The following is a 14,403-nucleotide window of genomic DNA, read 5'->3' as shown; positions in this document are numbered from 1 at the left end:
ATAGTGGTACAGTGATAGAGATGACCCGTTAAGGATTTCCTTGTAATATTTCGGTGCTAACGGTAACAACCAGGGTCAGCTTGCATCTCGTAAGCCATATGTTCCATACAATAGTTGCAAATGATAAGCCCTCTTAGGAAATTAAAAATATTCACATTTTAGGAATTCAGGCTCCTGGGCACACTTCTTGTACACACATTTTCCATTTGCAGTGCTTTCGCTTTGCTCCCTTCTGCCGGAAATTTGGAGGAGTGATGTCTTCCTCAGCAAGACAGTGAACAGTTTTGGTTTTCATGAGGCAGCCCACCGATGACTCTTTTCAAAACTTAAAATGATAAAAAGAATCCTGTGGCAAAACACTTAGAGTATCCTAAGATCTTCCTCCTGAACTTCCTGTTTAGAAACAACATAGCAATTACTAATTGTAATTATGTCCCGAATCTCTACAACCAGCTGTTTGTGCTTTTGTTGTTCACGAAGCAGGTGAAGTCAGGACTAATTTTTAGAATTTACATGAGTCACCTGGGAAAAATCCGGGCTGATTATTCACCATGACGGTTTACTTTACCCCTGTATTTATTTTTAGAAAATGAATTTCTCTGTATCACATTGTTTATAATGGCACAACTTATAACCGATACCTAATGATATGATTATCACTTTATGAAACTCTAAGAGAGCCAAATGCTGTGATGGAGAAATGTTTGGGATATTACAGCCCTATTGCCAAGACGAGTCTTGTCCATTATTTCTGTAAATAGGGGCTAAGTCTATACCCAAATCCATCTAACACAACAGCTTTTGACAATATACTGTTAGGACACGAAAGGAGTCTCTCCTTTTCGTATAGTCTCCTAACCATTTCCAGTTTATTCCAATATTCGTCATAAAGGAAAATATTGATATGTGGAAGCCCATGATGAGTAGATACAACAGGTCCTCCTAGTGGACCCCACAATCCTGCACACACACACAGACGCACACTTGCAATCCTGATTTCCAATAGAAATCACATTTTAGAAGTTTCAGATGAGACCTTAAAACTAATCAAAACCTCCCTCAAATCAAAGACTTCCTTCTGCAAATACAGTCTAGGCTTCCTCAATACTAAACGGTTAGAAAAACATATTATATTTCCCCTATGGTAAAATATGATATTTTATATCATATCCACTACGATATGCTTCGTTTGAAACTCAATATAACCCATCTTTGTATCATTCTTTCCTCCTCCTTGGCTTTGGGGTGTGTCTCTCAATACTTTCTCACTTAACTGAACCACCTCAAGTTTATTTTATAATCTGATAGAAAAAACAGCAGATGAAAAGACATGTCAAAGTCCATAATATTTATAGGCTAACCTCTTGCTTCAGACCAATTCAGCAGTCTACGGAAATTTGCACAAGATTTGAATAAGCAGCCAAACTTCAGGATACTTGCCCAAATGCAATCTTGCAATCTTTTTTAATTCATCCAGGCTTAACAAAAACCAGACAGTTTCTCCATCTTGGATTACAGGGTAGTGAAGGATGCCAATGTATTTATTAGTAAGATTCTGAATACCCTTTGTATAGTATGGGGATACTAAAATTATCCTTGACTTTTTTTTCAATGTACTGTGCATAGCTAACATTGAATATTCATTTGTGCATATAAATGTACATTCAGTTACAAGATCACAAAAATTTGGGAGAATTACAATTCAAAGCAACTGCTGAGGGAATCAAAGAGTCATGGGACTTAAAAGCACCTTGGAAGATCACCTAGAAAATCCCCGCTCCCATTTCAAAGGAAAAACTGTCTGCTCTTTTTGGAGAGATTCTCTGTAGAGGAAGACCCACTGGCCTCTCGCCTCTCTCTGTGACACTGGACGATGTGTTGCTGTTGTGAACTAGAAACTTCCTGTGACACCCATGTCCGTGGAAAGAGGCAAGAAATCCCAGATCTTGCACAGCTACTGTTGAATGTTACTTATTGTAAAATAGCCGTGCAGTCGAAGAGCACTTGCACGGATTGGCTATGGGCCATTACTGGCCAACCAGAGAGCTAAGCCATGCAAAGAGCTGAGAAACAGCTGTATAGATGTGGGTCAGTGACCATATGACCTTCCATTGTGCGGACTGGCCAAGAAAACCATTTTTGTCTATTGTAATTAAACGATGATGTGAGGTTGAAAGAAGAGTATACTGTTCAATAAATGGATCCCAAGGTCAGATAAATGCCTTAGGAGAGCAGAGGTATATATATATCAACCATGAAGTCTAATTTAATCAACTGAATGTTCTCATGAGAAAACACACACACACACACACACGATGTTATATGAATGGGAAGTACATAGTTCACAGCTAAGTAAAAAATGGGGAAGGAAGAGCACTAGGTCAGCAGAATTGGGGCCAGTGAAGGTAAGCATTGGGAGACTGGGAGAATAATATGCCTGGAGGAGGCTCATGGGCATTTTAGGGCATATGAAAAATAACTCTTTAGTGGAGCTCTCCCATTGGACTTTGTGCAAGTTCCTTTATCACTCAGCTCTTACTTCTATGCACTGGATGATGGGAGACCCAGTGTGTGACACTTACTACAACTACACAATCATTAAAAACACGTAGGGTCTCTTTGTAAAGATCCAGCTATGGAATGGGACCCACGTCACACTATCAGTGAAAATTTGGACTGCAAGTGGTGAACACTACCTAATTTTTATTTTTATTTTATTTTATTTTTTTTAAAGATTTTATTTATTTATTTGAGAGAGAGAATGAGATAGAGAGAGAGAACATGAGATGGGGGAGAGTCAGAGGGAGAAGCAGACTCCCCGCCGAGCAGGGAGCCCGATGCGGGACTCGATCCCGGGACTCCAGGATCATGACCTGAGCCGAAGGCAGTCGCTCAACCAACTGAGCCACCCAGGCGCCCCACTACCTAATTTTTAAAAACTCATAGGCAGGGATATATGATAACCTCCATCTCCATGCACTGTGCTTGGGTAATGTTGATTTATTAGTACAGTAGAATCCCACTAATTAGCACTAATGACAGGGGGACCCATTGTGGATTATAGAATTTTGCAAATTAGTGAGTACAGGAATAAACAAGAAAAATCAGGAGTCCGGCACTGCAAAATGTCCTTTCCCACTTATTTTGACAGGAAGCTATTTTATGTTGATTATTAATGATAATTCTTCACATACATCTTTAGTGTTCGAGTTTCTGAAAAACGGCCTTTGCAAGGTTTAATGGGATGATGATTATACAACAGTTGGATAAAAGGAGTAACGTAATGCCAAACATTAGGATGATGGGTCTTTCATGAAACTGCCTGGATAGAGAAAGGAAACTTTCAAGTTTCAGGTGAGAAGGATGGGAGGCAGCTGGGCCCTTTAGGGGGATCGCTAGAACTATGAACTTATGCTTGAGAACAATACCTAAATATTAAATGACTATAAAAATAGTGGTGCTCAGTCTGTGTTTGTCACTGAAGTACTCGGGTCATTAAATGTGTTATGTTGGCCACTGTGAATGATCTGGTCTCTCAGGTGGCATCTAGCAATCATAAATGTACTTAATATATAATAGAAGATTCACAAATAAATGGTGTAGGAACTTTATTTGAAATTTTTCTCTATGAGGAATTTTTTTTTTTAAATTTCTGGATTTGGATATTTGATATTTCATTATGGGAAATATCTACAGGACTGGGGACAGTGTCCAGAGTTTGGCAATATGTAAGCTAGTCTTGGGAATGATTGATCATGTAATCCTAAGGAATCATGCTTTTAGTGATCTTGATTTAGGTACTGATATGATACTTGTGGATAAATACAAAACCCAAAGAAGAGATATTCTGCTAATTATAGAGATAAAGGCATGTGATTGGGAATAAAATTTCAGGCTAAATCAGCCCTGAGCTAGGTTTTAAAAGTAGATGGTGCTAGGTTACAAAATTTTGCATCTCTCTAAGTAGCTAATAGATGGTAAGAATTCTACTCAAGTCAAAGTCTTGCTACACAAAGTTGTTCAAATGTAGCTTTTGGTTCTTCCCCCAGGCTTGTTCATTGGCATCTTGTAAGTTATAGTAACTTATGTGCCAATTGAAGAAGAAAGACCTATTTCTTAACATTGTGAAACTAAGCTGGCCCAAGCACATTTCAGGGACTCTGTGAGCCTTGAGAGTACAATAGAGACCCTTTGCCTCAGCTTCCTGTCAGGCCATAAGCTAGCATTTTGAAATTTACCAGCCAGCAGCCTTGATTTCCCAGAGAAGTAAACAGCAAAAGAATGTCCCATAAATAAACACAGTTGGGCATTACTAAAGGGTTGGGGATCAAGGCTGAGAGGCAGGGCCCAAGGGACAGCAGCATCTGATAAATACTGTCTATCCTGTTTGTTGCTCTTTGAGCCCTGAGAATACATAATGCTTCCCACAAAACAGGGTGGGCAAGTTAGCATATGCAAATAGACTCTTGAAAGTTTATTTTTATATTACCCATTTGTGCTTGAAAGTAGAGGTTAGATATCTGTCAGTTTGATCTAAGTCCCAGTGAAAATACTAAATCCTTTTTTGGTTTTGGGTCTCACATTTTGAAGCGGTTGTCCTTACACAGAATTCCAAAAAACAGGCTATGAAGACCCTTAAGATTTTCCACATTTCAAGATTTCCTGTTGCTTGGCATGCTTACATCTCTGATTCAAGAAAAGAAGGGCTTGGCTTCACTCCGTGGTCTACTTTGACTCTTAAGTGAAAATTTCTTTTGATGATTTGTATACCCCTATTCTAACTCCATTTTAATGAGGGTGTTAGTTTGCCAAAATTGTTGCTTCTTTGATCTGTAAAAAAAAAAAAAATCACTAAATGTGTCAAGATACAAATCTGAATTAATATGACACAGAAGGTTACTTTCATAGACATAACCTGAAAATTCTACTTGGACTTTTATTTTTCTTTCTAAACACAGGAACAACACACACACACACACACACACACACACACACACACACACACACACACACCATCATACAAATAAGCTAAAGAATATCCTAAAAACCATGAAAAAGTGTTATGTGTTTAAAATGTCTTGTCATAATCACAGTGTTTAGTTAGCGAGAGGATATGACTTAAGTATTATTGGATCCTAAATACTAATTGGTCATGAGAAGAAAATGTAAATATTAGTTGTCTTCAATTATTTTTCCAGCTGTTTTGCCCATAAAGTTTTAAACTATTTTTTTGACTATGTGTAGTGATTTACAAGGAAATGTGACCCTGAGCCCCCAATCCATTTATATTGAACTCAACAAAGCATCACCAATGAATTCCACTGGATGCTCTGTACCTGTTTAACATGCCTTCCCCCTGGAAATTAGAAAATTAGTAAGAATAAATGGAATTGAAACCCAAAGGGTGTTAGTCAGACCCAATGCTATGTGAATGTTGGGTAGCATCAGACAGAAACAGAATTAATTTTTCAATCTTAATGTATGTGTTGCTCACGCCAAGTGCGTTTTCCTAGCAGGCTGTTGACTCTCAGTGAATCACTTTATAAGCACGCCATTGCCAAAGAGAAACATTGCCTCAAAATCCGTTGACATCTTCAAATAAAGCATTAAATTTTACTCATGAGTACTAATGCCATATGCCCAGTTAAAGAAATGCCACGTTTTCATCCCTCCAGCGTTTTTGAAGGAGATTACCGCAGGCCCGGTGCTTCTCTTTTACGGATGTGGCAGATTACGCTCCCCGTGACTTCAACTGGAGCCACAGTTTTTCACACCCCAAAAGGAGCCAAGGTTGCCAAAACACATCATATCATCTGAGGTGGAGAGCAGAAAACAACAGGAGAATTTGCGTATGTGGTACACACACACACACACAAGTGTGTGCACCCGTGTGCACTCACGCGCGCGTGCGCGCGTGCACACACACACACACACACACACACACCACAGGCAGCATCAGGTGTGGGATGGGTCTGCATGTGTCATGTGGGGGGCACTGGCCGAAGGGCACGCCGGGCATGTTGAGTGCTGGGAATTCCTCCTCTCTCTGGGCTTAGCCACCTACCCAGAGTGTCCTTCCCTGGCATTTCACACTGGATTCCCAAGTTTGAGAAACCGTATTTCTTTTTTTGTTTTTTTTTTCCACTTATAATTTTATTTTTATTTATTTCTAATTTTTTTATTATTGTGTTCAGTTAGCCAGCATATAGTACATCATTAGTTCTTGATGCAGTGTTCAGTGATTCATTGCGTATAACACCCAGTGTTCATCACCATATGTGCCCTCTTTAATACTCATCACCTGGTTACCCCATCCCCCCACACTCCTCCCTTCTGTAACCCTCAGTTTGATTCCCGGAGTCCAGAGTCTCTCATGGGAGAAACCGTATTTCTGAGCAATGTTCTAACTTTCAAGATAGTTGGGTTCCTTCTTCTCAGGTTTCCCTCCCAGTATTAACACCAAGAAGGCACCATTATTCTTCAGAGTTCTTGGCCTTCTGAAATCCACCACTGGGAAACTAAGCACTCATTGTATTGGGGAGCTGAAACCATTCAATAAAAATGGGTTCTGCTTAGTTCCAACTTCTAGTTCTTGGAATGGAGTGATGGATGAGGGTAGCACTGAACATCAAGTTTGTGTTTTTGCAGGCAGACAGAGAGGGAAGGGAGCCATGATGGGACTGGTTTCGTCTTGTAGTTTCGTTGATATGCAAAGACAATGGTCTGGATGTGAAGCCATGGGGCTGTCTGCAGGAATCGAGGTTATTGGTTGATCATTCACCTCCTCATTTCCCTTCACTTGTGGACAAAACCACAGTGACATTTCCTCAGGCACCTCTCCTGTTTTAACTCTTCTCCAGGTCACTGTTGGGAGCTTCAGCATGTAGGCTTCCGGTGCCAATAAAAGAGCATAATGGCTTCTCTGTGAGCTAGGCAATTTACAACGGTTTTAGCTTATGGTTTTCCAACAACTATTTTCAGAAGAAAAGGAAGTAAGTAGGAGGAAGACCATTTAAACCCCTTGGCTTCTTTCCTGGCTATTTTGAGGAAAAAGCACAGAAAGGAATAGACACTTTCTTTTACAGACACTTTCTTTTAGAGTGCTCTTCCCCTCCACGAGTTGACATAGACCTTCCCCAACAGTAGTAATAACTGAATATAGGGTCAAATACGAATCCCTGATATTTAAATTTATATTTATGAAAGCCAAGTGTATTCAGATGGTCATTTGCTCCAACACAAACAAGCTGAAAAGCACAAGAAGGAAAGCCAATGTCAAAGTAGCATTATCATATGTTTATAAGAATAGCATATAAGCAGAAACATTATCTGTAATTTATACACATGAATAGATGGCTTTGTTTAAAGAATATGTTCCCAAATTTCTGTAAATTAGATCATATTTAAAATGCACTCCAGGGTTTTTAAAGTGATTCTATACTTCAGACTTTTTTGGATTAAAATCTCACTGTTGAGTGAATAGTCACTGGCTTATCTTCACTATCTGCATTTTTACACATTATGATCTGAAAACAGAGTCCACCTGTCCCAAACCCTCCCAATTTCTCCCGTGCTCAAGCCCCAGTGCTGTCTGCCTCATAAAGCCGGGAGGGATGCTGAGAAACAACTGGTCTATTCCTCTGCCTTCAGAGGAGTCTGGGTTAATATTTCTCAACTTTCTTCTTATACGTCTTTGGGGATTCCTTGCATAGACACTCAAAGATGTTCAGCCACTTCCGACTATTTGCAGAGTATATAAGGTGTTTTAGTTATGTGTTGTCTTTCTTATGCCATTTAGTCCTAATTCTCTGATTAAATCAAATTTCTTTAAGGACTAAGATTTTACTTCATCCATACTCCAAAGAGGCTCCACCAGAGTCAGTGGTCAGTAAGACATTAAGTTATTATATTATCATTGCTTATCAGCACCCCCCAAAGTTTTTGAGGACAATTTGATGACACCCTATTATTTCATGTTTTCTCTTTAATTCTCCTTAAAAATATTTTTTTCTCCTTCTAAAAATGTAGTTCTTTCATTTATAATTTCCCAGACTCCCAGAAGGCAAAATTTATTCGAACAGAAGAAATAATGTCGGGGGCTCATTCAGATCACCCACGCTTCTCCTCCCTGCTTCCCCCTCCCCCTCCCTGCTTCAGTTTTTACAGAGCAGGTTTCCAGGCTTTTTACTCATCAAAGAGGTTGAGCAAATCCAAGACAGCCTGGGCCCACAGCTGCAAGGCAGGTCTTAGGGCTCAAGACAGGGTTTCACACCATAGACAACTGGAAAATGCTCTGTCCTTCTCAGAAAGTTCTTCTCAAGAGAACTCTTTCTTCCCCCCCCCCCATGAAATATTTTCATTCAGTGAAAAAGTCTATCTCGATTTTCTTTCCCTGATGGTATCTTACTAGGGCTGTGGGTCCTATAGCACTGGGCCTCTGTGCAGATACTTTCTCGATTTGCTACTGGGAAAGTGTGTAAAACACAGATTTTCTGGACTTTCTAGACACTGCTCCGTGTGACTGGCACATCGCACGGCACATACTGATTGAGGGCTTCTCTGTGCTGGCCCCTCACAGGCAGGTGGCACGGGCTTCTCTGTGAGGCCTTGCGGGTTTGACCACATCCAGGTCCCCGCCATGCCCTCCCCCGCTCTCCACTCAGCAGGTCCCCAGACCTCCAAAGTGCAGACCCATGAATCCAAGAGGCCCTGCAGCTCTGGGGACCCTTTGCTTTCTGTGTTCCGCACTCCAAAGTGGCCACGAGTGACAGGAAGCTAATAGAGGGAGTTAAGACTCCATAGCTTCCCAAAAACCCAGTTCAGAGAACAGAATTAAATAGCTTTTTTTTTTTTTAAAAAAAAAAACTTAAATACAACCTCGAGTAAACAGATATCACGACAGGCCTGGGCACCCAAAGGTGGTCAAAAATTCAGCCTTTTATTGCCTCTTCTTCTTTCAGTTTTTACATCTCCTTCCGGATAACGGGCACGATGCATGGAGAGAGAATAGGCTACTGGGGGCGAGGCTCTAAGGACAACCTCCGTCCAGGAGTAGGCACTACTGTTACCCTTAGTTTAAGCGGCGGTAGAGAGAAGTGCAGAGCAGACGAGGAGTTTGCCAGGGATCACCAGCATTACAGGACACACCAGGGATTTTTTCCCCCACTTGCCCTGGAGAAACGACACATTCAGATTCCTTTGCGTACGTCCCCCTCATCTGACATTGAACCAGAAACCGTGGCTAAGACACACATCCCCCAAGTGCCTGCTATCTGCAGGGGACACACCATGAGGGACAATTCTTGCCAAGGAACTTTAGTCGGATGAGAGAAAAAGATCCAAATAACAGGAATGAGGGCAGGATTTGCTAAGTGGCCAGAGAGTGCTACGTCCAGGAGCAATGAGACCCAATGCGGGGATGTGTCCCTGCCACAAAAGTCTGATAAAGTGGCCCTCGGGGAAAACCCTGAATGATGGGCGGGAGTTTGAGAGGTGGACCTGGGTGATGACATTCCAGGCAGAGGGAAAAGCATGGGGAAAAGGGAGGAGCCAGAATGATAGTCTTTTTCAACAAAACAACCTGGTTTGGTAACAGAATTGGTTTTACACAGAGAAGCAGGCAACACAGCTGGCAAAATGGACTCACGTTTGGTCCAAAAGAGACTTCGGTGCTCGGCTGAGACTGAAGATCCGAAATAAGAGGAGAGAAGAGCAGGATGAGATTTTGGGCTGAATCTACGGGAGCTGGCAATGGTCCAGATGTGGGGAGTGGCAGGTGTGGCCCCTGGGGGACAGTGGTGTTAGTGCAGGAGTCAGTTTCTCGGTCATCGGCATGGCTGTGCACCTTGCAGCTGTCTATGGGGACAGAGCGGGGGGCAGGGCAGGAGCAGGGGCACTGTGGGCGGGGCTCCCCAAAGATGGGCTGCAGCTGAGAGAGAACCGGGTGGGAATCCTGGATTCAGAGATAGTAGTTGGAAGTGTGAGAGTGAGTCTGTATTGAACGATTCCGGAATAAGCCACTGTGGCATACGAATTATTTTGAGCTGAAGGCATTTGTGAATAGGCTTTTCCTTTCCTTCCTTCCTTCCTTCCTTCCTTCCTTCCTTCCTTCCTTCCTTCCTTCCTTCCTTCCTTCCTTCCTTCCTTCTTTCCTCCCTCCCTCCCTCCCTATCTCTCTCTTTCTCCCTTTCTTTCTTCCTCTCCTTTCCTTTCCTCTCTTTTTTCTTCTCCTTCTCCTACCATTGTCTCTGTCTCTTCCTCTCCTTCTCCTCCCCCCCTTCCCTTCTTTCTCCTTCTTCTTTTTATGTGGGGCAAGTCCTTTATCTGCCTAAAAGCAGAGCCCCCCAAAGAACTCAGTTGTCGTAAATCCCCTCCCCGGACATTCAAAATCAGGAAAGGTCAACTCACCACCGGTAGGAGAAGTCGGCACCCCACCTAAACGTATTATCACAAGATGATCATACCCGCCATCTCTTCTCATAAGAGCCTATTTATCTTTCCTAAAAGTCATCTGTTTTCCCATAATTCCCTTTTCTCCTTCTTCTCCTGTTAAGAAGTCACATATTTTTCCATCAGTATTCTCTACCCCTCACCTCCTCCTACGAAGATAGTATTTAAGCCCCTGATTCTAACCACCTCACTGAGTCATATTTTTCTGTGAACTCCCACATATGTGTGTGCATAAAAATCTATCTTTTCTTTTGCGAATCTGTTTCTTTTCTTGTCTGTTTAATTAGCAGGCCCCCAATCACAAAACCTAAGAGGGTAGAGGGGAAGGTTCCTTCCTGACAGTATTGGCACCTGAGAAGACAGAAGAGAGCTGAGGCCAGAACCTTTGAGAACACTCACAGATACTTGTCCAGAGGAGAAGAAAGGCAAAAACTTGAACGACTGAGGCGGAGTGCTCAGAGAAGGAGGAGGGGCCTTAGGAGGGTGTGGGAAAGGGAGCCTTTCAAGGTACAAGGGTAGACACCAGCAACTCATCTTGCAGAGGTCAGAGGGACTAACATTTTACTGTGTATTTACTGTTTGCTACACTGTACCAAGCCTGTAAAACACCAGGTCACTTAATAATAATGACCAGCTGGTGCCTGAAGAAGGCCCTATCCTCATTTTACAGGCTCAGAGAAGTTGTGTGGCTTTGCTAAGGTCATTGAGCTATGAGAGAATGAGCCGAGGTCAGGTCCTGGGGTATTTGTCTTATACACCCCTGTCTTTTTGCTTTTGATGTGGTGTGACATCTGTGTCTCCAAACGAGGACACAATTCTGAAAACTGTGCATTTAGCTTCTTGTACTGAGCCAGAGATCAACAAACCGCAGTCCGTGGAACAAATCCGGCCCCCTACCTGTTTCTGAAAATAAAGTTTTATTAGCACATGGCCACAACCACTCATTTATGTGCTGTCGGTGGCCGCTTTTGCCCGACAACAGCAGAGTTGAGTCATGAAAGAGACATGCAAGCCTAACACGTTATTGGCCCTTTTACAGAAAAAGACCCCAATACAGACCCCTGTCTTAAACCGCGAGGTTGCATAAAAATTATTGCAGATTGGGAATTTTAATTTTGTCTAATGTAAAATTCTCATTGTGTAATGAAAATATACCTATGCAGAAAATCAGATATAATACCAACGTGATTTCCATCTACCAGGGCATCACACCAGCTCCTCTAAACTGTACTTAATGGGCTGTTATTTTTTTCAGAGATTTGGAAGAAACAGAAGATGATGAATGACAATTTGGTGACACTAATGAAGCAGCACACACCAGCTCAGAAAAGAGTCAAATCCGGTAAAATCTTGGCATCCCTCAGGAACACAGGAAGAGTGGGTGGAGGGTGGGTGGGAAGACAGAAAAGATGAGGGGCCTTACATTTAAAAGGCTGCAAACAATCCCCAAGGACCGTGAATTCAGCACATAATGGGGCACCAGCCAATTTGTCCCCCGTCCATTAGCCAGGACCTCAGGGCCATGAGGAAGGACATATGTCTCTCTATTCTTCTGCTGTTTCTGGCAGTGCCATGGACCCCTCAGAGACAAGGGGCTTCCCCTGGGCTGGCAGCTTCCCTGGTGTTGGTGGCCCAGCAGGCTTTCTGAGGTGGCAGTCCTGCTGGGGCACATCTGTCCCTCTCAATATTCACACTGCTAATGTCTTACTCTAGTGACAAATGCAAATTGGGTTGCTTAGTCCAAACACGTCAGCCTCATTAGCAGGTGCATAGCGATTGGCACAAGGCGCCGGCTTCTCCATTTCTTTTATTTTTACCTTCACCCATCTAGGGGTCTCTCATCCTTCCGGATTGCAGACTGGAGGCTGTGGGTATAGGGAGCAGGCAGAAACCCCCTCCCCCCACCTTTTTTTTAAGGAAGGTCTATGGTTACTAGAAGTGGTTTCCCATGGTTATTCTATGACGTCCACTGGTCAAAAATTAAGCAAAAGCAGACCAGAATATTCCATCGATCTTGAAGAAAACTTCTGGCACCCTCTGTGCCTCCAAGGCAGAAGGGTATATAAAATTATAACTCTGGAGATGAGGAATAGAACAGGATGGAGTTTTAAATCCATTTAAATACATAATTGTTGATTAAAAAATTTCTATGGTGAAAAATTTGATCAACAGTATAATTGATTATTAAAACTTTGCTGTTCCTTCCATGTAATTGGCTGTAAATTCTTAAGTAGTTCTCTCTCTTAGATCAAAAATTTCAATGCATTGAATGATTTTGAGTTTCTTGAACTTTTGGTAGCGACATTGTGCTAGCAACAGCTTGGAGATTCAGTTAAGGATAGTACTCTTGTCATTAACAAATGCCTCATACTCTTGGGTTCTGGAAAGGTTTGAATCATCTTTGTTGCACTGGAAGTCCTTTTAAGATCTTTTTTGATGCCAATAATGTGTCTGTTTTATAAATATAGGTTAGCTTATAAAGGTTTTGGTTAATAAGAGGATTAAACAAAGTATTATTTGATAATGATAATGATTTCCACTTTGCGTTTATTTTGCTCTCAATGTATGGTTTGTAATGCCAAAGAAGTCATTTTTACTGCTAACAGCTCACACGATAATTTTAAAGCCTGTTAAGGGGTAGTCTCAATTCTCTGTTCTCTTTTCTGGAAATTTTGTTTGAGACAGGAGAGATGCAACTTTTGAATTTGAGATCAATGTTTTAACTTTCAGATAGAAACTTCATCCTCAAGGAAGGAAAATTTCACATTTCCCCCTAGAACTTTGTTTTTCAGAAAGCAGAAACACCTAAACTTTCCAGAACTTCTACAATGACACATCCTTGCTCTGCTTCAGTGTACACCAAATAACCAAGGAGGAAAAAAAAAATTAATGTAACCATTGAACATATAATTTTCCTATAGTTTGTTTTATGCCTTATTTTTATGATATCAAATACTCAGATAAAAATTAAGCACTTTGGTCAATTGTGTGGATGGCGTCGGTATCAGTGACCTCTGTCTGGATTTGCACACTTCCTTTTGCTCTCGTGTTACAGACTTGGTGGCTGTATGCTAAGGGTTTCTTTGGCAAGATTTTGAAAAGCATTCCTCACCTTTTAATTGGAGCACAAATCCAGCATGGTTATTGTTTAAATATTTTCTTCCTCAAAGGCCATCTCTCCCCTGAAATCAGGTCACTCACTGTGTTGTCTTCTCTTTAAGGGAATCAAATTGCCCGTGGGAGGATTCATCGAGGCCCCATGCTGAGTGCCTGTCTTGGGAGGACAAAGCTAAAGGGAGAGATGAGAGGCCTGGCTGTCTGGGAATCGGAGCGAGCTGGAGTTGGCAGTTCAGAGCGCAAGCCGTTGTCAGTAGTCCAAGAAGCCACCTGGGCCACCTCAGCCACTCCGCAGGCTCTGGGGCTCCGATTCCCCTCGGCACTGTGCTCCCCACCACCTCATAAACAAAAGCGGCCAGCACTTCATCTTTTCCCTTCTTAAAGCATTTAGTTTCTTAGGGTGACAGGGGATGTGACCTGCATCCTTTCCTACCTGATGAGGACACCTGCAGGCTGCCTCAGCCCCTCTCCTTCTGTGCCGGGGGCCGTGGTCGTGCCCGGCTGTCGGCTGCCGCCCCGCTGCCCAGCATCCCAGCTCCTGGGCACCTTTGTTGGTTTTTCTCCTTGATGCTCAAGTATAAGAAGAAGGCCTTCAGTTCTTTGAAGTGCTAAGTGCCCTCATCTGCATCTCCCTGCTCCCACAGCCACATCTAACAGTAGTCAAAACACAAACAGAAAGTGCCACCCAGCTGAGAACGTTCCAAGTGTGGCAGACAGGTTCCAGGCTTCCGGAGGGAAGGCGTCTGCTTCCTGCGGCTACCCCTTCCAGCTGGAGGTCAGCCCACTCAACAGGAATCCTGGCAGGTGGGGGAGGGCCCGGCTGTGGGGTTGGCACTG

General features: G+C 42.5%; 1 protein-coding gene across 1 annotated transcript in view; it reads left to right on the top strand.

The window, feature by feature from the left end:
• The window catches only part of LOC113938446, a 56,014-nt gene extending 42,066 nt beyond the window's left edge, over positions 1 to 13,948 (top strand). Inside the window, exons 3-4 of the mRNA XM_027623854.1 lie at positions 11,705 to 11,791; positions 13,671 to 13,948. Of these exons, the coding sequence (XP_027479655.1) occupies positions 11,705 to 11,791; positions 13,671 to 13,948 (365 nt within the window). The remainder of the gene's footprint in view (positions 1 to 11,704; positions 11,792 to 13,670) is intronic.
• Positions 13,949 to 14,403: the final 455 nt, after the last annotated feature.

The sequence above is a fragment of the Zalophus californianus genome, chromosome 8 (genome assembly GCF_009762305.2).
Source record: "Zalophus californianus isolate mZalCal1 chromosome 8, mZalCal1.pri.v2, whole genome shotgun sequence".
In the NCBI taxonomy this organism is placed as follows: domain Eukaryota; kingdom Metazoa; phylum Chordata; class Mammalia; order Carnivora; family Otariidae; genus Zalophus; species Zalophus californianus.
The sequence above is the reverse complement of the archived record's forward strand: the minus strand, read 5'-3'. Positions and strand labels throughout refer to the sequence as shown.